General features: G+C 45.5%; 1 protein-coding gene across 1 annotated transcript in view; it reads right to left on the reverse strand.

Moving 5' to 3' along the window:
• Positions 1-27,000, reverse strand: part of vav2 (vav 2 guanine nucleotide exchange factor) — a 150,823-nt gene that overhangs the window by 17,632 nt on the left and 106,191 nt on the right. Inside the window, 5 exon segments of the mRNA XM_084483044.1 lie at positions 10,249-10,349; positions 11,739-11,807; positions 14,917-15,015; positions 16,947-16,961; positions 19,906-20,011. Coding sequence (XP_084339170.1) covers positions 10,249-10,349; positions 11,739-11,807; positions 14,917-15,015; positions 16,947-16,961; positions 19,906-20,011 — 390 coding nt within the window.

Here is a 27,000-nt window from a genome sequence, read left to right on the forward strand (position 1 = left end):
CACACACACACACACACACACACACACACACACACACACACACACACACACACACACACACACACACACACACACACACACACACACACACACACACACACACACACACACACACACACACACAGCCTGAATAGACCCTCACATTGACGGCTCTTTCCCCTTCATCCTCTCGTCTTCACTGCAGTGTTTTAATAATCCAGAGGAGATCAGTACACCACCCCCCACAACCACCACCACCACCACCACCACCCCACCCAGCAGGGGGGCTTCCCGAGCTCCACCACCCCTGACAGGGTGCTGCTTCCCGGGCCCTGCAGGGCCCCAGCACAGGCTGTGATCAGGGCCCCGGCTCCACGGACACGTTTATAAATAGACGCCGCGCTGGCCTTCGGTTCTTACGTAAACGGCTGGCGCTGCAGTGCTTCTGGATCAAAAGCAAGATAACATCTCCAATTCATTTCAATGAGTCGTTTTTTTTTTAATTCAAAGGTTTATGATCTACGTTTTAGATTAAATATGAATTTGATTAAATCTAAATCTAAAAACGACTCATGGAAATTGCGATAGTGCTTCTTGTCGTGAAAAAAAATCCCCCGATCATTTGCGTTTGTTTACAGGCCAGTCTTCGCCACTCTGGCGATCTGGCGCCGCCGCTGACGTATCGCTGCAGCAGGTCAAAGGACTCACCAGCGCCACGTCCATGTACGCATGTCTCTGCTCGACTCTGGGAGACTGATCCCTTAGACACTGGGCCCCAGGGCCTTCCCTGTCTGCTCCTAAATGATCCAGGAAGGACAACGTGATGGAGACTAATGGAGGCCCGGTGATGAGTGAGGAGACAGCCACCGTATGGCTCAGCACGTTGAGGTCTTCATGCATGCCATATACCTCTCCCCCCCCACCCCCTCCTCAACTCCTCCTCCTCCCCCACCTCCTCCCCCACCACCTCCTCCTCCTCATCAGGCATGTCACCAGAGCAGAGCCAGACATGAAGGGCTCCTTCTTTCCAGCTGTCTGAGTGCGAGTATTCTCCAGTTATTTTACATGAATGTTACAAATCTGTTATGAGCAGATTGAAATTCCTATCATTTGAGAACGGATGCAGTCTTTCATAGAGAATAGAGCATAGTCTAATTATTGCATGAGCTTATTCCAATTATATTTTTTTGTTGCTTTATGAGTAAATATAAAATGTACTTATGATGATCATCCCATTTATCATTACATTTTTATTTGCATGTTTATCCTTTCTTGTTTGATCTGTAAGACCTGGATTTCCCTTCTGGGAATAATGAAGATATCTTATCTTGTGTTCTCCTGTTCCATCACAGACATGCAGGGCTGGTGTGGAGATGGGGCTGTGATTAGTATTGGTGTGGAGTACAACGTATAACAACCGCAAATTAATAGAGAGAACGGAAATGTAATTACTGCGAAACACCGACCCAAATAAATGACTTATGCCCTTTTTAACTAGGAAATACGACGCCATAATACTAAGGCATAGGGTCGCTTATTGCATGCTGATTAAAATGAATTGTGGTATTGGACTATAAGCACAATTACATGGATGAATTATGCATCCCTTACAGCACAGGGGTGATACCGCAAGGGAGAGAGATATAGCTCCGCTGATCGGGGTTACAGAGAGGCCATTGCTTATTTTGCAGACAAATGTATGCACTGAATATGAATATGTAGGTAAGCTACGTTTCCAAGGATGCTTGGACTGTTTAAAGACAGATGTCCCTGTTTTCCACCATCGAATCAACTCCCTGAACATATAAAGAATGCCCAAACTGTTCAAAGTTTTAAAACCAAATTTAAGACAGAACTGTTCTCAACAGCCTTTGGCTAATTCCTGTTTCATGTTTTATGTTTTATGCCCTTTTAACTATTTCTCTATTTACATATGTATATTTGTGTAAACATTTGGTTTTGCACTTCTTTATGCTTTATATGTAATGTTTTTTATAAGACTACAGTTTGCACTTCCTTTTATCTTTGTTAAGCACATTGAGTTGCCGTTCTGTGTATGAAATGGGCTATACAAAATAAACTTGACTTGACTTGACTATCGTCTTGAATCCATAGCTTGTATCATGCCACTGACATATTCTAGGGTGCCGTGCTTTAAACAATCTTTTTGTGGACTTTATATCACTACTGTATGTTTTTGTAATAGATCGAGGACCCTTTTTGGCATAATCATTTTGTTGTACAGAATGATCATTTTACACTGCAAATGAAATTGATTGACAAAACAATTTGGAGAGGACCCCCTTCCTAGGACAATGTTGGAAGCCATTTCGTCTTTGTAACACTTCAGGGAAAGAGATGGACTCTTCCTCCTCCTGCATTGACTCGCGTTCCATTCATATCTGGTTTTGGACTCCTCCTCTGGTCAAGGCTCTGCTCTCCTTCATATGACGTTCACCAATGGGCCATCAATAAGTAGGTGGGGATTGTGAGTGCTTTAACAATGCTCAGTGTGGTCAGTGATGTCAGTTATACTGACCACTGAAGAACACTGACCTCCATGAAGCTCTGGATCCACCAGCCTGCTCTGAAATACAGAACTGTATGAATCACCACCTCCAAAGAACTGGGTCATTCCCAGGGACCAGAAAAGAATAACCAACTGCCTTGAACACATATTACATTACAAAACATTTTATTTACACACTACCACACATCCCTACACAACTGAAAGAAAGAAAAACTTGATTGTAACACCTAGCTGCTAAAGTGGACCCACAAAGCCCTAGCTTTAAGGAAGAGCATAGCATTGGAAGCTAGAGCTTACCGCACCTGACTTCATCAACAAAGTGTGTGTCCCTGGCAGGGGCCCCGGAGCCCCCGAGACGAACCAAGTGGGAAACATCCCGTTCTAAATCTCAGAGTCAGAAGTCGTAGCCAAGAGGATCAGAATAATGCGACGGATGGGGGAAAGGAAATGCTTGGCGGCGCAAAGTGAGCCCTGGAAACACTTAGAGGACGATTCCACGCCGGTGACAAATCCTTTCTTCTTTTTTCTGCGATGATGAATAGCTTATAAAGACAAAAACAAACCAGATGGTTCCTAATCCATGAGCAATTTACTTTCTCTGTTGTGGTTCACAGGCCCCGGTGGTTCCCCGTGGAGTACATCAGACACTGGGAGAATGACGGGCCCATGGCTACATGTCCATGCAACTGTATAAAATACATTGCTCAGAGTGCAACAGATGAGGAGACACAGGTGTTTGATACATCTGATCGCGTTGCATCACATTGCAGGACAGATCAGTCCTAAATCTGGCCAACAGTTGTCCTGGTTCAGATTTTTCCTCAGTGCAGCCTGAATAGGAGATATCTCATGGAACTGCATCTTTTCTATGCTTAAATATGCGTGTTCCGACATGTATCTGAACTCTGGCCATGCGGCCACTAGGTAAACGGTCAAAGCAATTTTTGCAACAAAATGTGAACGTTACCTTTAATTCTACAGACAGTGAAAGACGTGAAAGGCAAAGCTCCACAAACACAGGAAAATAGTCGGTTTCAAAAACAACAAAAGCCTTTGAATAAACAAACATTTCTAAAGGAGAAGCTGCCACTGTTGTGCTGATATTTACTGAACAGTCACCGAAGAATCGCAGCAAAACCTCGGCAACAATCCTTTATTTGTATATTGTGGGGTTGGATTGAAACCCGAGCTCAAGTTTCTCCTCCTGCTGAACCAAACAACCGAGTTCCCCGCTCTCCCCCAGCAGGGGTAAATAAACACATGTATAAAAGCGGATCCACCAGTAAGTACCCATATCGGGGTGACAAAAGAGCTATCCCCTTGAACACCTGATGTGTGCTGCTCGTGTTAGAGCCGGGAACCTCTCGTTCGCCCCCTGTTCCCTTCTACCATTATTATTATTAACACAAGCCTTTTAATAACCGGCTCTCTTCCTGCACTCGGGAACTCGGTCAGAGGCTTTTGTTCCGCCTTCCTGGAGACAGACAGGGGAACAAAAGCGGTAATGATCCACATACACCCAGAGGCTTGTACACACTGGCCCGGTCGGCTCTAATTAGACCCTGGACGCCATGACGGGAACATTCCCTCACACGCACACACACAGAGAGGTCCGAAAAAAAAATAGAATGTTCCTGGCCCTGTCACCTCTGCTTTCAGTCGCCACCCCCTGGATGTCTGGATGTCTTCACCAAATGTTTTATTACTGATAAATTACTGTGCTTGATGTATTCCTTTAATAGTTTACCCAACACAGTCTCTGGTCAGAAAGAGAGATGTTTACATCATGTTTTCTACCATGCCTTTGATTTAGCGACAGGGAGAGGCTTGAGGTTGATGTTTGATCCGCTATACAAATGATCCTGCAATAAACTGAGAATGTTCAATTGGCTTGAGACATATTCATTGAGATCTGGAGCATGTAACGAGAAATCCTTTGAATACAAGCTCTGGGGATGGCCAACGAGAGAGGGTACGACTACAGCTGTTCCCTAACCGCCGACATCACAGACATCACCTCAGGGATGTTCTTCTTCCCTCTCTCTCTCTCTCTCCCTCCGCCTCAGATTTCTGCTCCTTATTTTTCAAATCCTCCTTGAAGTTGACACATCGCACATCGCGGGGAGGAAAAGGTGCTGATGTGCAGCGTCAAAGCCTTCCCATATGTCAGCCCTGATCTCTGGCTTGCTCTGCCCTGGTTTGCAACCAGGGGATGAGGCCCTGAAAGGGTGTCCCTCCTGGACAAGTGTTATAGCTGTGTTTACAGGGGGAGGCACGCTAAGAGACAAGGTAATAGCCACGGTGACACTGATGAGAGTTAATAATGAAAGCCCTTGTGTGGAAAGTGCAGAAACAAAAGGCAGTGGTTTGATAAAGCTGGAAATACACTTGAGAATGAGGTGGTAACACAGGCGGACTTGATCACTTTGGGGTTGCTAGGCCCAACGCCCAACTTTATCCTCATTTTGGAAAAGCAGAAGTGGTAGATGAGATGAAAGCTGGAGAAGGTAACAACTGGATGGGCTGGCCCAAGACCAGAGACGATGGAAGGAAGTCATCAGCCTGTGTTCCTTAAGGAACTTAACGGCCTACATAAGTAATAGAAGTAGGGGTTTCCTCGATTAAGATTTACCATAGCCAAATCTGATTAGTCAGGCCAGACCTATAGTTACAATTTTTTGTGGCTCAATGATGTCTAGTATTTGGTGACTTTAACATGGTTGTAACGCTTGAAAATAATGAAACAGGGACTTGTTTATTTCACCCATGAACAGTGACACTGTCTATCTTTCGTTCAGTCTTTTGAGGGAATGCATTTACTGCACACTTACAAAGTCTTCAGGTCATTTCCTGGAGGGGATCTGTGATGCATACGATTCCACAGAAAACACAAATTCCAGCACCTGCTTCCCGGGCCTCCACCAGCTCCCTTACAAAAACCTAGCGACTGAATCAGCCCAGTGAAGACATCTTCCCAGTGAAGACATCTCCCAAGCAAAGTGGAAGTGACAGGCGGTGAAGGCAGCTAATGTTCTTTGACACCTGACATTGTGACCCCCCCATAACCTCCACTCAACCCGTCTAGGAAGATTGCAATTGGGAGCCGAGCGGGCTGGGCAGAGAGCTTCAATACGACACCTTCCGGGAATCGCCCGGAGTAGTCATCACAGGGTTAGAACGGGACCCGGCATTAACTCCGGAAATGAGCCGGAGGACTCGGTAAACGCATAGTGGACGGTGGCAACAAAAGGCCATTTACATTTCTATTTAGAGCACGTCGGCGGCCCGCAGAACACACTCTACCCTTTGCACCGGCGAGCGCTCGTGCCGCTTCAGAAGAGAGGAGGAGAGCGAGATAAAGCCAGTGACATTTTCAACGTGGCAGTCGCTACAAAGACAAATGTGCCGAAGAAAGGCACCCGGGTCTATTTCCTGAGACGCGAGGGGACCGAAATATAAAGAAAAAGTGGCATTGTTGCAAAGGTCAGTGGGACTTACAAGCCCAGATAGCCAAATGAGTGACACGGCAGCAGGCGTTCTAGCGTTCTACCGTCAAGCCAATAGACAGGGAGCTGCAGGACGCTCATTTCGAAGCCGCTACACGCGCCAATCACACTGATAATCGGGAGGGGAAGAGACGGAGATCATCAGCCATTAAACTGAACCGCCGTACTGAAATACTCTCCATCCACGTCTATACCGTGAGGATGTCGGGGAAAGGCAAATATATGTGTGTAAATGCAACCAATTTCGTAAAGTGTTTAGTGGAAGCAAGACGAGGTTGGAAAATTTGACAATTTTTTTTTGTGCTATTATTTTGATATTCATGTTTTCTTTGAGAAAGAGTGCAAGAGTTTAATAGCTTTGTTTTGAAGGTTTGATATCACTCTCGTTGTGCACTTTAACAGCAATAAAGAAAATTGACTTCTTGTTCCTAAAGCTACACAGCACTTTTTTTCAGATGTTGATTTTCGGAAACATGCTAGTTTCTGGAATTTCGAATCTGGAACTGGAATCAATAAATAATTATCTTATCGTAGTTCAACACTTGGGATTATCTCGCTACTCCAACATTGATTGTAAGCTTTGATTGATCTCAGCCTCACTTGTAAGTAGCTTTGGATAAAAGCTTCTGCTAAACGACTACATGTAAATGTATGTAAATTAAAACTGTAAACTGTCTGCTCAAATGTAAATCCGGTGCACAAACAGGTACATCCAGCTTCAAATTCTGACCACTGCTCATTCCTATTATGTACTAATGCTAATCCCATGATTAGCATTAGCTAATGTCACGGAGTAAGAGCAGCGCAAACCATAAAGATTTCCAATTTGCTTTAGAGTTACATTTAGAAGCTTTTACTCAAAGCGGCAATATTCCCTGGGCAACAACAATTAGTTGTGGCAGCCAGCGAACCAAAGGAAAATTAAATTGAAAAATGTGATTGGGTTTAAGTGGCTTTGAATCGGTCCACTTTGGAGGGAGATGGCCAGGCTATATTACGGTTGACTTTGCACAGGGATTTGTTTATTTTGCCGTCTCTACTGGAATCTGAGGCTCAACTCCAGGCCAGAGCAGGAAGTATTTGGCAGGCTGATTGCTTTCTGAATCCCGTGCAAGTTAAGACTCGTATACATCGCAGCAATCAGATCAAGTCCTCCAATGAACTAAACAGGCAACACTGTGTGTGTATGCGTGTTTGTGTGGGTGTGTTTTATTGTGGTTGTGTGTGTGCGTGTGTGAGTATTTGTGTTCCTGTGTGTGTGTGTGTGTGTGTGTGTGCTTGCGTGTCTGTGTTCGTATGTATGTGTGAGTGTGTCTGTCTTCATACGTGTGTTCCTGTGTGTGCTTCTGTGCGTTCGTATTTGTTTGGGTTTGTGTCTTCAAACGTGGCTCTGCGCGTGCTTCGTGTGCGTTCGTCCGTGCATGCTTGTGTTTGTGGGAGAGAGGGGAGGATGGAGAGGGAGAGATGGAAGCTGTGTTTCTCAGACGTGCGCATCATGCTAGCGCGTCGTGAGGCAGCACTCAGCGCGGGCGTGGGGGGGGGGGGGGGGGGGGGGAGCCATGGTGGAAGTGACGGCCACCTCCACCCACTGAAGAGCCCTCAGGCCAGCTGCCCGGCCCGGCACAGGGAGGAGGAGATTAAGTTACAATTAAAAAACCCAGAGAGGAGGGAGGAAGTCTAGCTAGAGCGGAATCATGTTTCAACAGAGAGAGAAGAGACAGAGATGAGAGAGAGGGGGCGAGGGAGAGGGGAGGAGAGAGAGGGGGCGAGGGAGAGGGGAGGAAGAGAGGGAGGGAGAAGGAAGGAGGAGAGGAGAGGAGGAAGGAGTGAAGAGGAGGAGGGGGGATGAGGGGGGGAGCAAAGGAAAAGAGTATATGGGAGGAAATTAAGAGGCAGAGTAGGAGAAGAGGAGAGGAGATAAGAGGAGAGGAAAGGAGAAAGGAGCAGACTGGAGAGGGGAGGGAGAGATGAGGAAGGATAAGAAAAAGAGGAGAGGAGAAGAGGAGAGGAGGGGAGAGTAAAAGTGAGGAGCGAGGGGGTGAAATGAGCCGAGAGGAAGAACGCATGAGCGCACACATCTCAACACATTGGGATGTGTCTGGCCTGAACTATAGCAAGGCTACACACACACACACACACACACACACACACACACACACACACACACACACACACACACACACACACACACACACACACACACACACACACACACACACACACACACACACACACACACACCCCATCATCCTACCGTGCCTACTGCATACGGAATCATGACCTCGTGCCAAGACCAATCGCCAGTGTCGACGCCGTTACCCAGGATGCAGCAGCACTCGGTGCCGCATGGCGCAGTCATGGTTCCGCTCAACAGCAGATTAACCACACTTAACCCAGTAGAGAGCACACACACCGTCTCATTTAAAGAACACACACACATACAGACTGGGACCCTAGTGTACTCCACACACACACACACACACACACACACACACACACACACACACACACACACACACACACACACACACACACACACACACACACACACACACACACACACACACACACACACACACACAGGGACCTTATGGCACATTTCCACCGGCGGGTCCGTACCCAGTGCCTCAGCCCAGTAGTGAGGGTGCGTTTTAGCCCAGCTCAGTGACGGCTCGCGTTGCAACCGCCGCCAGTACCCTTATGGTAGGGCGGGGTTTAAGCCGGACGGCGACAGCCGCGGCAGCTACGTAAGCATCGTGTGTGTGCGTGTGTGTTAACGTGGCGATATGATGAAGAGAGGAAGGAGAAGAGGAAGAGGATACGATGGGAGAGGAGAGGACATGAGGGGGGGGGGGGGGGAGAGCAGCAAAGGGACGATGGGGAGAGGACTGGGGAGGGAAAGGGGGAGAGGAGAGGGAACGAGGGAGCAGTAGAAGGAGAGGAGTGGAAAGTAGCAAGGAGAAGTGAAGAGTAGAGAAGCAAAAGAGAGGAGCGAGGAGAGAAGGACACAAGAGAGGAGAGGAGACAAGGAGAGCTCAGCAGAGAGCGGAGGAGATAGGTTGGGACTGGACACAGAATAAACCTGATAAGAGGGGCGGCACAATTGTATTTAGGAAAGATCTGACTCAACAGAAAGAGGGGAGACTTTTGGTGCCGCGACTTTGAGCAGATTTACAGGGTTCATCTGATTGGTGGACAGATGCGGCGTCAGCTGTTTCCCCCCCCCCTAACATCTTTTTGTTTTAATGGATTCATTGCATCAACAGTAATCCGCTGTGTAATCCTGGGAGACCCAAAGCAACCCCGTGTCTCCACAGGGCGGGCCTGAAGCAGACACCCGGAGCAACATGTGTAGAAGTAATGCCGTCATAAACGCCTGAAAAGGGGGTTTTACACTGTTACAGCCACCGCTGTTTGTTTGTGTGTAACCAATGTTTTCAGTGGTATGCTAATCAGGCGGTTCCCTACTGGGGAACTGGCCTAGCTAGCCCCGCCCATTTCCTGGTGGCCGCCCATTGGAGCAGCTTTCCTGCACCTCCCTCATTCCCGGTACCAGGGATACGGATTGGCTCAGCGCTCCACCGGTTCCAATCCAGGAGCTACCAGCAAGACGCTCCCCCTTCAACTAGGCTGCAGGGCTGCTGCTCAGGGCAGCTCTCATTCAGATGATCAGCTTGCCTCGTTGCCACATCTTGTGATTGGGTTGACTGAACAAGATTGTGTTAGCCGTGCTATTTCTCAATAGACTGTCTTTGTCTCTGGGCCAGGACTTACTTTTGCTGCTGATTATGTTTACACACCTGTAGTCAATTTGTGTTAGCCTCACTAGGTTTAGGGGTGCTGTGCTCTTTGTGTTTGGTTTTCAGTAACAAGGGGGATTTTTGTTTCAGGCTTTTGTTTTACTTGTTAGTCCTGAATCTGGGTTTTGGTTATATTGTTTTTGATGATTTACACAGCACCCACTTGCCCGTTTCTGATTATTGAAATCCTTGGTTAAACTCGTTTCAAATAAATAACCCCAATTTACCAAAAAAACAACTGGTTTATGTTGCTTCCCTTTCCCCTTTCGAGCCGGGTTGTAACATACACATACATCAAACCCAAGACATTATATTCATTAACGCACACGCACACGCACACACACACACACACACACACACACACACACACACACACAAACATCAACCCAAAAGGATAAACACACAGGTGACAGTAAATCAATGTTTCCCTCACCTCTCCTTGAAGTCCAGGAAGATGTTCCCCAGGCCGTTCCCTCCTCCCACCATGTTCAGGTCGATGGCCCTCAGCAGAGCAAGGTGGACCTTGATCACATCCTGGACCACAACACACAGACACGTCTTTAGCATCTCAGCATGACGTTTATAACAACGCACAGCATCCACACACGTCTTTAGCATCTTAGCATGACGTTTATAACAACACACAGAATCCAGACACGTCTTTAGCATCTTAGCATGATGTTTATAACAACGCACAGCATCCAGACACGTCTTTAGCATCTTAGCATGATGTTTATAACAACGCACAGCATCCAGACACGTCTTTAGCATCTTAGCATGACGTTTATAACAACACACAGAATCCAGACACGTCTTTAGCATCTTAGCATGATGTTTATAACAACGCACAGCATCCAGACACGTCTTTAGCATCTTAGCATGATGTTTATAACAACGCACAGCATCCAGACACGTCTTTAGCATCTTAACATGACGTTTATAACAACGCACAGCATCCAGACACGTCTTTAGCATCTTAGCATGACGTTTATAACAACACACAGCATCCAGACATGTCTTTAGCATCTTAGCATGACGTTCGTTAGCTTTCTAGCATTCCCTTTTTAACAACACACAGCATCCAGACACTTCCTGAGCGTCCTAGCATTACAGTCCACTTCTGAAGGTTTCAAACTATTATTAGAAGGTCTAAGGGACTAATGCAGACAATTTGTGAGATCGGTCCAGTATTGAACGAGAACGCTGCGACCATAAACTGAAAAAAGTGCTTCAATGCAATACTTTGGGGCAGTAGTGCCCCGTAAATGTGTTCACTAAAAGTGGTTGTTTTGGCCACGGATAGGCTCAGATTATATGACAACTGTATGGAAAGGATCCGTCATTCGCTCTATAATAACACTTCCTTATCATCGTAGCACTCACATTATTACAACAATTCCTCTGCATTCTAGCATTCACTTTAAAACAATCACTTTATTCAGTGTAGGGCTTGCCAAACTGTTTTTCTGTTTTTCTTGGGCACAATTATTGTAAAAATGTTGAATAAAGGTTGTTTTGTGGAGAACTGTCATTGAAAATATTAAACAGTGTCTGTGTGTAGTTGTATGCGTACATCACACTACGAAAGTCGTTTTTTTATTGAAAACGCATTTATGCACATAAAAATATTTCTGTTGAGGGTTATTGGTTGGCTGAAAGAACGTAAATAAAAAAAGGCTCCTAGGCTGCTAGAAACCACTTTAAACCATGATTATTTATACCGCCTTGGCTCATCCTCCATTCCCATAGGCCTGTCGACCCATCAATCAATAAAATAAGCATCCATCATCCCGCCCCCCCCAGGTAGGTCATTCCTCTGCATATCCCCCCTTCTCCTGTCAATCATCTGCAGCCTAGAGACCATAACATGTGGTGTGATATGACTCTTTACCCTCTGGGGGGGCTTCGCACTCACTCACTCACCTCCAAGTTGACGAAGATGGCCTCCATCTCGTGGACACTGAACACCTGCTTCAGGGGTATCATGTAGTTCTACACAGCGGCGGAGACATGAGGTGATCGGGTTAGAGAAGACAAACACATCATTCATTTAATCACAAGGCTTTGTTGAATACTCAATTCTGATGGTCAATTACGGCATTCATAATCTTTTATTTCTGTGTCACAGGCCATTGCTATGGACGCTATTTCCAACTGAAGAACTAAACAAACTGCTTTTTTTGCGATAAAAACCAATAAAACCAAGCAATAAAACTAAGTTTAAATCATTGTCATTATTTGTTGTTGTTGTTTCCTCAGTGCGTAGCCGTGTTAAAGCTAATAGATAATGTACAGCAAGCCGGTCATTAGCGACAAACAAACCACTCCAGGGTGATACAAGAGTGCCGTGCATCACCCTGTCAGTGTGGGTCACTGTACACTAGCCCTCACACACAACACGCCACACACCCTTTCACCCCCATTTCACCTTCAGCCAGAGGTTCATAAAACCACAAAAAAATAATTTAAATAAAAATATACGACACATACTCAGACAGTAATATACTCTAAGCTGGGGGGTGGTGGGTGTGTCAGGTTATATAACTACTAAGGTGTCCTCGACTAAGATTTTGCATAATGAAATTAAACTCTTCAGGCGAGACGTTGACGGGTCTCCGAATCATATATGACACAATTGCAGCTGAAAGAGACGAGCTGTCTATAGCTGTCTGATTAGGGCCTGCGCTAAATGACGAGCGCATCCGCTCAATGATTGATGACTGCATTCAGTTTGAGAGAAAATATAGGTTACTATTAGCCTAATATGCTATCATTTAGATTAATATCATATACCGTGATAAATATAATACATATATGAAATCAAAGAGGGTCTCTGTGGAGACGGAGAGCTCGGTATTGTCTGATTGCGCAGTGTTCACATCCAAGGGACAAATCCTGCATTGATGAGGAGAATGCAGAAGTGGGTTGATGCTGAGATATTTAAAATACGTTTGAATGATACGTTTCAATGTATAGAAGGAATGCAGCACCAATCAATTCAGCACAACAGCGAAGAAATGCACTACGAGAGCCGACAGAGATGATGATTTTCACAAGCGCCACTGGTTTGGTATAACAGCTGATGTTTACACAGTCTGCATTTTAATTATTTTGGATCATCTTTGATAGGTTTATTTTTTTCGGGACATTGTTTATCCATCTAGTCTCTTAGACACTATAGAATATTTCCTCTATTTTGAAAAGAAAATGAGTGGATAGTGCAACAACCATGACACAAAGTGGTCATCAAACCAACAAAATCTTTACTGAAAGCAAAACAAATCAGCAAATAGAAACGTCAACCCCCACAAAAAAACCCTTGTAGGCCTATAGACCTCTGAAGAATAAGTCCCGCCTCTGAGGCTCCCGGTTCCCTCGGTCAAATGTCTATGGGAAATAACATGGGGTTTATGAATGATCATACTGGCTTTTTGGATTGGCAGTGCCGTTAAAATAGCATTTATAATAGTTTACTACTTTAATGGCACCGACAATCCAAAAAGCCAGTCGAAACTAGATGGAAAAAGTGTGTAGTTCAAAACGTGACGCAGCTTTTACTTCTTCGCCACCTACAGAGTTTGTTATGTACGATCATTCAAAAACCCCATTATTATTATTATTGTTATCTCCCATAGACATTTGACCGAGGGAACCGGAGCCTTGGAGGCGGGACTTATTCTTCATGACTTAATGTCTTTTAATCTAAGATTTGAATCAGCTTAGATTCAGGATCGCCCCTTAAAACTACAAAACACAATCTAGATACAAAAACCATTAGAAAAACATGATTAGCTAATTGTATGTTGACCTTGTTGTGTGTTTTGCCTTGTTAAGACTTGCAATACTTTGCCTTGTAGTTTTCAACAAAAATAAGATTCATATCATGTGAAAAAGATGACATGCTCCGCTCGTCTAGTTTCATCATCATCATTACCATCACCTTTTACAAACAAAGGCTCCTAACAGCAGCAGCTGAAACTGCTACACGGTCGTTGGCTGCCATAGCTCCAATAAAAGACTCCCCTAACTCCCCTGCCGTGAAGACAGCCCGGCCGCGTGGCTAACGTCATTACCTGCCTGTCACCTCCCATGCTGCTAACGATAACAAATAAATCTGCTAGAAGATGACGACGAGCTGACGAGCTTTATTAACCCCAACTCAATTACGCCCCAACGCGTCCCCTGATCACAGCGAGCCTCTCGCCGTGTTCCCGCGCCGACTCTGCCCTGCGCTAATGCTAGCGCCACGTAGCGCTGCGTATTCTCAGCCCTTAATGGGGTCAGCGGAGCGGTGGAGGCCTCGGCGGCATCGTCGGCAGCAGAGTGATCCATGAAGTGTGTGTGTGTGTGTGTGTGTGTGTGTGTGTGTGTGCGTGAGCGTCGTGTGTCGTCGGAGGCGGCTGTTTGTCTCAGCAACTAATAAAGGCTGATTTACTGCCGAATAAGCAATTTAGCGTTTAATGTGTATGTGTGTGTGTGTGTGTGTGTGTGTGTGTGTGTGAGTGTGCATTTGGAATGTGTGCATAGATTGACTCGGGGCCTCAAACACATTTTAATGGACGCCATGTGTCAACTTGTGAACGCATTGTGTGTGAATGTGTATGTATGCGTGTGTGTGTGTGTGTGTGTGTATAGGTGTGTGTGTGTGTGTGTGTGTGTGTGTGTGTGTGTGTGTGTGTGTGTGTGTTTGAATGTGTGTGTGTATATAGGTGTGTGTATCTCTAGTGATTCCACCCAGGGAAGGGATTCCCTCTGTGATCGTGAGACAATAATAACCGTATTGATCCTCTGACATTTGGCCAATCAGCCAATAGCTGACCTTTCCACGCTGTGGCCCTGCCCACAAGAGCTTTGTATTCCTGTGTGTGTGTGTGTGTGTGTGTGTGTGTGTGTGTGTGTGTGTGTGTGTGTGTGTGTGTGTGTGTGTGTGTGTGTGTGTGTGTGTGTGTGTGTGTGTGCATAACACACACACACACACACACACACATCTAAACATTTTGAAGAACATTGACGGTCAAATGTGCCGCAATCACTTAAGTTGAATACTAGGCAGACCACCCCCCCACACACACACACACACACGTCACACACACACACACACCTTCTCGATGTCCTCCAGGGTCTTGTAGTACTTGGCCTCGGTTTCCTGGATCTCCACCAGACAGCAGTTCCTCTTGTCGTCCTCACTCATGCCCATCTTCTATAGAGACCGCACACACACACACACACACACACACACACACACACACACACACACACACACACACACACACACACACACACACACACACACACACACACACACACTTCATTATAACGACGGATAGACACCTTGAACTACTCACACTACAGAGAGAAGACATGTTGCATGTTGTACGGTCAACATTGATATGAACATTTTATACACTAATATTCACAGATGCCCGTCACAACGAGGAAACTGTCGTAACCTTATGACACGTGAAAGTTAAAACACATTTAACTCTAGGGTGTGGTTAGGCCAGTTGTGAGTTCACTGTTGTAGAGAATCCTAGTCAAAATCAAGTGTAATGTTCACAGTTGATGAGGATGTGATGAGGTGGACTGGGAGTTGTGTGATTACAGAGAGAGACTGCAGCACGCCCCAAGTCACATGTCAGTCAGATGTAAGACTGTGTGTGTGCCGTGTGTGTGTTTATGTTGTTTCCATGTAGATACGTGTGTGTGTGTGTGTGTGTGTGTGTGTGTTGTCCATGTGTGTGGGTGTGCCTCTGAATGTGTGGATTGTGTGCATCCAGTCATTTTTCACAGTCACATTGACATGTCTACATGTATCAAACGTGTGTGTGTGTGTGTGTGTGTGTGTGTGTGGGTGCATGAGTGTGTGTGTGTGTACAAGAAGGGGAGGATGAATATGTACTAGTCGACACCAACACCAACACATGCCAACTCATCACTAGACACACACAGACAAAACAACACATAACGAATATATGACCATGACTTGCTCTGTGCTACATTCTGTCAATCAGGTGGGCCGGCCAATCAGAGGGGGGCGAGGGGCGGGGCCTTTGATGGTTTAGTTAACCTAAAAGCTGGGCTCACTGGCTATCCTTTCCCTCTCGGGGGGGTTATGTGTGTGTGTGTGTTTGTGTATAACCCGGGCGCTACACTGAGCATGAAAGCGCCGCGTCGCGTCGCGTCACCTTACGACCCGCTCCACCACGTCCGGAGATGTATAGGAGATGTACGGTGACAAACGCAGAGGGCTAAAGCTATATGCATTTTTTAATTGTTGTGAACAATAATGAGTGGATCATGCATTCAGTACATGTCCAGTATTTAACAGCCCAGTGTTGTCCTCGCCTGGAGCTCCAATAACCGCACTAATTGCCCTCCAAATGTGTGTTTGTCTCGATGGACCATCAACCGCAACTTGTCTGTGATCACCGATTGAAACCAGGGAGAAGATGCTAAGTAGTAAGCGGTGCATAGTCTGCGGAGGGACCCAGGGTTGTAGTTTAATGGGGGGGGGGGGTATGATACAGGGGTGCAGGGTTCAGGATCCTGGTCATGACGCACCCCTGTATCATGTAGAATCATGTATCACGTACTGCCTACACCCTACCGTGTAGCCGCACTACAATGGAATTGCACGCAGGAATGCAAATTAAGTCCACCAGTAACGATATGAATTAACAAATTTGACGGGCCTTTTTCCGCCTGACTACAACTTCTAATCTGTCAACGGAGGACGTGTCGACGCGTTTTAAAAATAGAGTTTACATTAGCTTCTGCTGCGCGTCAGTAGGGCTCAGTGTAGCAGCTCTGATTGGTCAGAGCGGGAGCGTTTCCTCACGGCTCGACGCAGGGCTACGCTATGTGAGGTGAGGCTACGTGACACGACGCAAGGTGACGCGACGTGGCGCTCGCGTGCCCAGGAGTGGGGGGGGGGGGGGGGGCTTGTGGGGGGGTTAAAGCAGGTGTTTGTACGCCTGTATGTGTTGAAGGGAGAGAATAAGTGCATCCTCAATGCACAGCCCAGGGTTTTCCTTTGCATTGCATGCATTCTAATTCAATATGATAAGGGCATATGATATGATTATTTGACCCAACTGTGGAGTGAATGAATGAATTGTTTGCATCACTTACCTGCATATATCTGATCTGCAGCATGAGAAGGTAATATAATGATAGATGTTATATTAAACATATAAAGAGAATATAATGATAGATGTTATATTAAACAGAGACGGTCATATAATGATGGATGTTATATTTAACATAAAGATTACTAATTATATACGTAGTATTGAACATAGACGGTGATATTATATGTTATATTGAGCATATAGCAGGTCATATAATATCTATATATATATCTATATATCTATATATATAGATATAGATATAGATATATATATATTCCATTAATCATAAATAAGGTGATATTAGATTTTCTATTAAACATATAGAAGGTAATATTAGATGTTATATTGAGTATACTGCGCTGCTGTTAGGCTCTAGATTAGCGGTTGTCTGCATGTTTTCTGTAGCCTGGAAATCCAGACCCACAACTAGAGAGCTGTAGGGTCTGGCAACGAGTCATGAAAACGGCCCAACTCGAGGAGCGGCACCAAGCATGCATTTGAAAATATCACTGCACACAATTGGATAACACTACGACCAATCAGAAGAATACAAGGGGTGACATATCCAGACCAGCAGAGCTAACCAATAGATACGACTCTTGCCGTATACGATCTGTAAAACAGCAACACTTTTGGCCAGCCTATATCAGATACACCGTTGCGATTGGTTAATGTTCTGGGTTTGGGCAATTGGGGAGTGAGTATATTGCTCGTTCCCAGAGTGACAAATTCTAATTGTGCTCTCGCAAGAACTTTCATAACTGTCTGTTTTAGAGTGTTGTGTGAGTGTGACTGGATGCCTGGGCTATTACAGTGACTGTGATGCCTGGTCTGTTACAGTGACTGTGATGCCTGGTCTGTTACAGTGACTGTGATGCCTGGTCTGTTACAGTGACTGGATGCCTGGTCTGTTACAGTGACTGGATGCCTGGTCTGTTACAGTGACTGTGATGCCTGGTCTGTTACAGTGACTGTGATGCCTGGTCTGTTACAGTGACTGTGATGCCTGGTCTGTTACAGTGACTGGATGCCTGGTCTGTTGTGTGACTGGGACTGAATGCCTGGACTCAATTCTGGCCCCAATTGCCAAACTTCTCAAGATGTGTTCCTCGATAATAAAGACGTTTTGTCTTGCCCTCTGGGGGGGCTAGGGTTAGGGGGTGTTGTAAATATACGGCCTGTTAAGCAAGCCCTTTGAGACTAACTGTGATGAAGGGCTTTAATAAAACAAATATAATTGAAACATATAGATGGTAATATAACGGTAGATGATAAAGCAACCAGCACTGTGGGCGACCCCAGCCAGCCCTCACACAGGCTCTTCAGCCTCCTGCCATATGGGAGACGGTACGGCAGCCTCCGGGCTGGCTCCAGCAGCCTGGTAAACAGCCTCTTCCACCAGGCTGTCAGGAAGCTCAGCTCTCTCCCCTCTCTCTGCCCCCACAAACCCTGGCCTCTGAACCCCCCTCCCATCTGCCTCCAAGAACTCCTATTGCACATTTCAATCTATTTACTTTTTTGACTTTATTTTATCTGTACCGTTTTGTTTTGCCTTACCGTTGCACTATCCAGAATTATTTTTGCACTATTTAGAATTTATTTATTGTAAATATTACTTATTTTACCTAATTTTCTCCTTTTCTCCTTATTGCAGCGTGGGGTCGGAGACAAAAGCAATTTCGATTCCTCTGTTTGTATGGCACATATTTTGGTATTGAAAATAAAGTAATATCTTGAAATATGTTATATTAAACATATAGAATTATAGATTGTAATATATTAAAAGATAAAACAGGCAGTATTAGATGTTATATTAAACACATAAGGTGATATAATGATAATAATGAATGTAATATAGTGACAGATGTTATGTAAAAAATATGGAAGGTAACAATAATAAATGTTCTAAAACACAACCATTCATCACGTTGCACTAGAAACAGTCTCACCCATGATGCAAACAGTGACAACATTACAGATAGCTACTTTGTGTGTGTGCTTGTGTGTGCGTGGTATGAATCTGAGAAATCCAGTGTGTGTGTGTGTGTGTGTGTGTGTGTGTGTGTGTGTGTGTGTGTGAGAGCCTGCAAGCGTGGATGGTGGATGGTGCATGTGTGAATGTTGCAGGGTGTTCTACCTGTATGTTTGTCCATGGTACTTGCTCATTCGCGTGTGTGTGTGTGTGTGTGTGTGTGTGTGTGTGTGTGTGTGTGTGTGTGTGTGTGTGTGTGTGTGTGTGTGTTTTAATCCATTTGGGTAGATGTGTGTGGGCATGGATTATCACACACATCATGTGTGATCCAGGTGTTAGGGGTGAAGGTAGTGTAGGGTGTGTGTATGTGTGCGTGTGTGTGTGTGTGTGTGTGTGTGTGTGTTGGGGGGGGGGTGGGGGGGGGGGGGGGGTGTGTGCAGTGTGTGGCGCTCGGCTGAAGGAGACAGATGCCCTTCACACCATGGGGTGTGTTGTGGGTGGAGGGATACGTGGATGTATGTGTGTGTGGTTTCGGGGTATATGTGGGGAGCGGAGGGTGGGGTGGAGGTGGAGGTGGAGGGTGGAGGTTGTGTAAAAAGCGAATCGACAGATGTCCCCACCATGGGGTGCTCTTGAGGTGGGGGGCTTGGTGTAAGTATGGGATGGGGTAGTGGGATGGTGTGGAGCTGTGAAGGGTGGAGGTGGGGTTGGGGTGAGAGAGAGGAGAGGGGGGGTGGAGGATCATCTCAGGGTTGTTTTGGAGGTGGAGGGTCCATGGAGGCATGGAGGGTGTTTCAGCGGTATGGGTGGAGGTGGAGGTGGGGGTGGAGGTGGAGGTGAGGGTGGAGGTGATGTGGAGATGAGGGTGGAGGTGGAGGTGGAGGTGAGGGGTGGAGGTGGGGGTGGAGGTGGAGGTGAGGGTGGAGGTAGAGATGAGGGGTGGGGGTGGAGGTGAGGAGCTGAGCAGAGGGACGGAGGCGTTGCTCACCATGGGCTGGCGGACCTCCACCTTGATGATGTCCTCGTAGATGTCGTCTCCGTCGTCCTCACACGGCACGCAGTCGTAGATGTCATCCTCACCCAGGTCGTGCTCGCTGCGCACACGCACACACACACAGACACACACACACACACACACACACACACACAAACAAGGTCATTATCACAAAAGATAATTGCTACTGATGTGGGTTACAGCATATTGTTGTGTCATTATTATATACATGAGATGTTAGTATTGAAAGGCATTATATGTCATTTCTGCTGCTAGTTATTTTTTTAAAATTAAAACAATGACAAAAGACGTAGTTCCACGACGTTGTGAACTAGCGTGAGAGTTTTGCCTTCAGCTCCATCGCCGGTTGAAAATATGTCACGTTAACTTGCTAACTTACCATTAGAGGAGTCGACTACTCATACATACAGCAGTGGATAACTTGATATGGCAAAGTCAATCAAAGGGTAGTCCAGTCGGTGGACTTTTGTGAGCCAGTTGAACCTTGTTGCAGCGTTATAACTTCACCGTGTGCATGAGCTTGTTCGCTGGCATGAGCCATGTGTCAGAGATGTACATCACAGACGCTAGCTCCGGGGCTGCCACCAATTTAAGATTTGTCAGTCGTCATTTCAAGTCGATAGCCGACTTCAATATATTTTTGGGGGCTTCAGGAAACAGTTTGAGTTCCAGGGATGTATCAAAGAAACACTGCTAGCATCATGCTACTTTACAGATTAAACAAAGCCGTAACATTGAGCCTTTCAAATATAATTTAACAAGCACACACCCGAGGCACGGCTCCCCACCAGGGGAGCTTTTAATATTAATAGGGTGTCCGGAAGGGTTAACCTTCATGAACATGCATGCTATGACCCCCCGATGTGTGTGTGTGGTGTGTGTGGATGTACAGAGCTCCATCGTGGAGCGGTTAATGTTAACAGTGGTGCCTGGAAGGGTTAACCACCACGGCAACCGTCACACACCAATGTTTAGCTGACATGATGGAGCTATGCGTGAAATCAGGGCTTCTTACAACCACTGTTGTATTTGGTTGCAAGATATATATATATATATATATATGGTAATAATCACTTGAATCTGGGGTTTGTCTACGTGTACGGGGAGGTCAGTTGAAAAAGCTATTTGCTATTTAAATATTTTTTGACTCCCCCTACAGCTAGAGGCACAAAACACCCAAAAGAAACAGACACATTTTAACACTACAGCCGCTTCTGGCACGAGTGGCAAAACCAATCCCACGCTTTTAAAAAACACCACTGCTAAACAGTTCTACCACTGAGAAATAACCTAAACGTTTGGCTCGGGGCTGTGTTTCTTTATTCCCGCCCTCTCTAAAAAAACACAATTATTAATGCATAACATCACTTTTCATCCCATTGGCGTAGGTTCAGTTGTTGCCTGAGGGTGTTTATGACACTGTTTTAGAGGGTCTTTTGGGGATTCAACTCCACAAGCAAATTATTTTGAATATTGAATTCAGGGCACAGTGTCACTTCAGCCATTAGTTTCATCTGACTACAACAACAACATTATTCAAACAAACATGTCTCAAAAAAGTTTGTGCACACAAGCAAAACCTTGGGTATTTCATTCTCAGACTAAATGTTCTGGGTTTGATACCCAATGTTCACCGTCTCTGAAAAGTAATCCTTGAGCAATATGCCATACCCCTTCCTGATCCTAAATGACATGCAATTTTTAATTTAGCAGACAAATTGATTTTTCTGTGATGGAAATAATGTAGGAGTGGATAAGGGTTAGGGATCATTCTGGAGTATGCCTGACACGTTTCTTCAAATTCAATAGCAGTCACTTATTTTATTTAGTCACTCAATTATTTATTACTTACAACAATGCTAAATAAATTAACTATTGCTATATTTGACCCGGTACTCAACTTCAACGTTTTTGAGATACCCTTTACAAACTCCAGGAAGTCTACATTTTGAGTAATCTTTGAACACACAAACTACACAAACGATCACATTATGTATTCCAACAACAATGACGCAAAATAAATGCGGAAAATATCTCTAGTTTCAAAACTGTGCTCCACTCTAACTGTGTGTTCACACCGCACCTCGCCCCGCCACACGTTTCAATGCAAAGTGAACGTAGAGATGCGAATCGGGCGAAATTTTTTGTCGCCTGTTCGCTCGAACAAGCGAAACGTGTGTCTTTTGGTGTGAACACACAGTAAAGCCATCAAGGTATTACAGAACCCTTAATAAACCCCCTATGTGCCTTACATTATCCAGGAACACACAAACTACACACACGCAAATTATTCATCACCCCAACAACGAGGCAAAATAAATGCAGAGCATATCGCTAGCATATACAACACCCTCCACTATAAAGCCTTGGGTGTATCACACTCCCTTAATAAACCTGAGGTATATGCAGTGTTTCTGTGCACGCGTAAACATCAGTCGGAGCACACAGCCTCCCCATACAGTGCTACGTCTCTTTAATCCGCTGCTCTGGCTCCGGCGCCCAGCTAGCGCGGTGACCTTTAATTAGGCCCGCAGCCAGACCAACCAGGCGCTCTGCGCTGGGGAGCCAAATGACTTCTAGGGTGGGCGGTTACTGACTCTTGAGGATCACTCCCCTCCTCTCCTCTCTCCACCACCCCCCCCCCTTCTAACGCTCTGTTCTCTGGGAAAGCAATTAATATGTATGCAACATTTACAGCTTATTGTGGCGGTGATGGCTCAACAGGGAGCATCATTAGCTAAATAAATTAAATTTGTTAATCAACGCGGCCGGGGCAATTACCACCTCTAAAGTTACGAGGAGGACGGCGGGCGGAGCGCACCGTGGCGCCCGATTCTCCGTGGCCTTTAAATTTGCGCTTGCGTCCTCGAAGACGAATGGGATCTCATTAGGTGCTTCGGAGAAAGCGCTGATGTACTTTTAATCTCGCCGGTGAAGGAGTTCCCGGCCTTTTTATTACAGGTACAACAGAGAACTTAATAACTTAATATCTCGACCCGAGCGGTGGACTGCGCAGAAGGTGTTAACACAACAGACTGTTATGTTCACGGCTACGTTCACGGCTTGGTCTAAGATACAAGACAAATTCATACCACTGACCGGAGAACAGAACTGTAGAGGAGATGGTTAAGTCTGGAGAGAGCATGAAGCTTTGATCAAGTATTCAGCACCGTAACTGGGATATCACGAGGTCCGTCTGAACTGTTAATTGAGGGGTCTTGGTTCATATGTGGCCATTACAGACCAACTCCCACAAGTACCCCAGTGTGCCAGCTGCTTATGGATGGTTTACAGCACTGCTTGAAGTGCTTTAAAGCAGGAAATGAAATTCAACTCTGCCAGTCCACCAGTGCCCGCCAGATGTTGGGCACTATCAATCAAATGGCCAATTATCTAGCAATTAACGGGCTCATTAGCATAACGTGAATTTAACCGTTCAAATTTTGTCCGATTTTTTTTTAACACACCACAATCCGACACACCAGCGCTAGACTCACAAGTCGGCCTCCAAGGGCTTCTCTCAACTAGAACAAGACAGCCACGTTTCATTGCTATAACCTTTTCACTGTTATACTGCGGCAGTGACATGCAGGAGTCCTGTGCGTGCTTGTCAACACTATGATACTAACGAGTCTTTCTTATCCTGGGTTACAAATATTTTAAAAAAGTTGCTTGAAATCCTTCATTTCACCAATCTTGTGGACTGAGCAGACATTCAACGACAAATAAGTCAACAATAAAAATTTAATTGATCAGGATATATATATATATATTTTTTTATTTTTATTTTTTATTTATAAAAAGCCTTCTCTGTGTGACAAAGTCATTATCTATTTATCCAGTTTGTTTCACAACAGACTCTAAGAGGGGGAGAGCATCATTTCCTGTCAAACCAAAGTTAGGTCTGTTAGGGACCGTTTCGTTAGAAACCCAATGACGATTTGGTGGTGAGATCTCAGATCCATCTGGCGTCGCGAGACTCCACTATCGCAAGATGTCCCATGATCCTTTGCACAACATGTCCAGCACAAAAGTCAACGGGTAGTGTTGCCTCGCGTATCTGGTGGCGCTGTACCACCAAATTAACAGTCTAATGCTCAGCACCCTGCAGGGCGCCCCAGGCTGTACGGCCCTCTCTAAACCCACTAACCTCTCTCTCTCTCTCTCCGTAATCTGAAGGGAGAGGGAGGGGAGAGGGTTTGGGAGGGGAGGGAGAGATTACCAAATGTCTTGTAAATCAGGTCTAATCCCTAAGAGAGGGGGGAAACATAGAGCGATGAAAGACTAATGTGAGGAGGAGGAAGATCTTCAGGGAAAATGAAGCACAACATAAACTATTTGTGAATACATGTAGCACCTTTTCTGATGAAAATGTCACCTTTAATAAAATTGAACGTCCTTCAGTGAATTTAATATCCTAAAAAGTGATTCTGATATTCGTCCATAAGCAGATACTTTGAGGTCAAACTGATTTTTTTCATGTTGAGGCGAGTCATCCTTGTGTGTGCCTGAGCTTGTAGGGGTGTGTGTGTGTGTGTGTGTGAGTGCGTGCGTGTGCGTTGAAAACATCCACATTTTTATTCTTGTAACAGCTTTAGTATGCATGTCCTCTGGTCTCCTGGGCCCAGAAAGACACATAAATCATTCAATCTCTGACGTCGGTGTGTGTGTGTGTGTGTGTGTGTGTGTGTGTGTGTGTGTGTGTGTGTGTGTGTGTGTGTGTGTGTGTGTGTGTGTGTGCGCCTACATCTTCCTATTTCCTGGAGCATACGCGTGAGTGTGCACAAATGTGTGCGTGCGTGTGTGTGCGTGTTTGCGTGCGTGCGTGCGTGCGTCTGTAACACTGTCCCCTAACGTCCACGTCCCTGTGCCAGCCATGATGTGATAGAGGAGGAGGAGAATCCTGGGGGGGTCCATGAACCCAGTACAGGGCCTCGTTAGCCTTGTAGCTCCACGCTAATGCTACGCTAACGGCTCTGTAAGGTCACACTAACGCTACAGTACACAGGTCCCGAGTGTTTACACACTGCTAGGCCTGCAGCGCCGCCACACTGGTGCTGCCGGCTCAAGTAGCGTTGCGTGAACACGTGGCTGATCCCCACTGGCCCTGTGGTGTCCCGCTGTTGCTCCAGTGCTACGCTAACGCTACTGAACACAGACCCCCAGAGGGAAGGCACGCTCACTAGCTCCCTGAAAGTTACATCATGTTTTTTAATGCTTCCATTTTTTTGTTGCTTTCCTCCAGTGCTTTGTGGAGTGGCTCGCCTGTCCTTGCCTGTAGGTCTGGGATGTCAGCACTGAGACGACCTTAATGTACGCCAGCACAGCGAGAAGATGTTAGCCTGGGAGCGGGGAGGAGCTTGGGGATCAGAACCTGTGAATACCAGCCACAGTGTCCTTCTGCATGTACCGAACTCAGTCCGTTAAGGCTTCTTTGAAGTGTGTATGATGGATGTTTGAGTACCACAAAAAAGGTTCTGGGTTCTAAACCCATTGTTCACCGTGTACCTGTATGCATCGTGGAGCAACATGCACTAACCCCTACCTGCTCCTGAATACCATGGATCTGAACTCACAGTAAGTCACTTTGGATAATGGCTTTTGCTAAACAACTGAATAGTTAATAAGCACACATTTCAGACGGACCTGAATGGCACTAGTCTGAGTATTCAGTGGAATTGAAGGGCTTAGCTCTATTTGTGTATTTTTCCATTATCCTGGATGAGAGCACACTCTCAAATCTCTTCTCCAAAGAGACAATGCTGTTTTTCTCCTAGTATGTTTGTTAAAATGTTCCTGATGCGGTGGTGTGCTTGTGGCTGGGCTGTGTCCGCTCCACTCACATGGTGAGGAAAACATGTTGTGACAGCCCTTCCACGGGTGCAATTTTACTAGAGCAAACTATTATACATGACCATTATATAATCATAAAGTCATTGTATAATATCAAGCAAAGGGGATTTGGTCAATGGAGCACATTGTCTCGTAACACGATTTGCGTATGGGTGACATACGGTATGAATCAAAGTACGCTGGCCCTGACGTGCCAATCGCAACGAGAAATAGGGAAGCACAAACACAAATCAGAAAACACGTTAATTCGGAAAACACAACGGCATGTAGGAAATACCAACCACAACTACGGAATCACGATCATAAACTGAAAACAGAAAAACATTCATTCCTACCGGAAAGGGTGGGTACCTATCAACAAGTTATCAACCACCTGTTTGCAACATAAGGGCGATGTATAGTACTATTTTAACTCCCCTGTGCGTTGGTGACCTCCTTCGTGTGGCCACATGAAAGATACTTTCCTTTCTCTTAAAGGAACGGACATTACGTGCCCTCAGCCTGACCCTTTGTGATAGGCTCCCACCTTTGCCGTCAGCTGTTAATGTGTTTACCGATTTGTCTTCTGATTGGTGGTTGTGATTCCCAATCGGTTTTTGTGATTTCCTATGTTGTTGTGTTTTTTTTATTTGTTTTTGTGTTACCTATTTGGCTACCATTAAAAATAAATAAATAGCAACATGACCGGTATACAGTACATGTAGATTGCATGTAATATAGTTAACTTACTTGTCCTCTTCTGCGTTTAGGCATACATGCACATACAATTACTTTTTATTACTTTTTTATAAACACAGTGTTGTTCTAAATTTCTAAATGTCATTCCTGCTATGATTCCTATCCGGTCATTTACAAAGTGACAGGTGTCAACAGTTAAACATCAGCTATTGGTACCCAGTACCTTCCAAACCCTAGTCATATCAAACACACATTTATTTTAATCATCTTCCACTTCTTTCCATCTGTTGGTTTACAGGTTCAGTGTGAATTGAAGCGGATGAAGTAGAGACACAAAGAGACATATTCACGATCCAGCGGGACTATTGACTCTACTGAGTATCTCATTTACTAGCCAAATGTTGCATCTGATAATACCACGAGAGGAAATAACATGGCTTACTACAGTGTTGGCATTAACTAATGGACAAATTAACAAAGATAGGCCGTGAGTGATGGCTTCCTGCTTCAGGGACGCACACGGCCATGTTTACAATG

The sequence above is a fragment of the Micromesistius poutassou genome (assembly GCF_964030765.1).
Source record: "Micromesistius poutassou genome assembly, chromosome: 18".
Taxonomy (NCBI): Eukaryota; Metazoa; Chordata; class Actinopteri; order Gadiformes; family Gadidae; genus Micromesistius; species Micromesistius poutassou.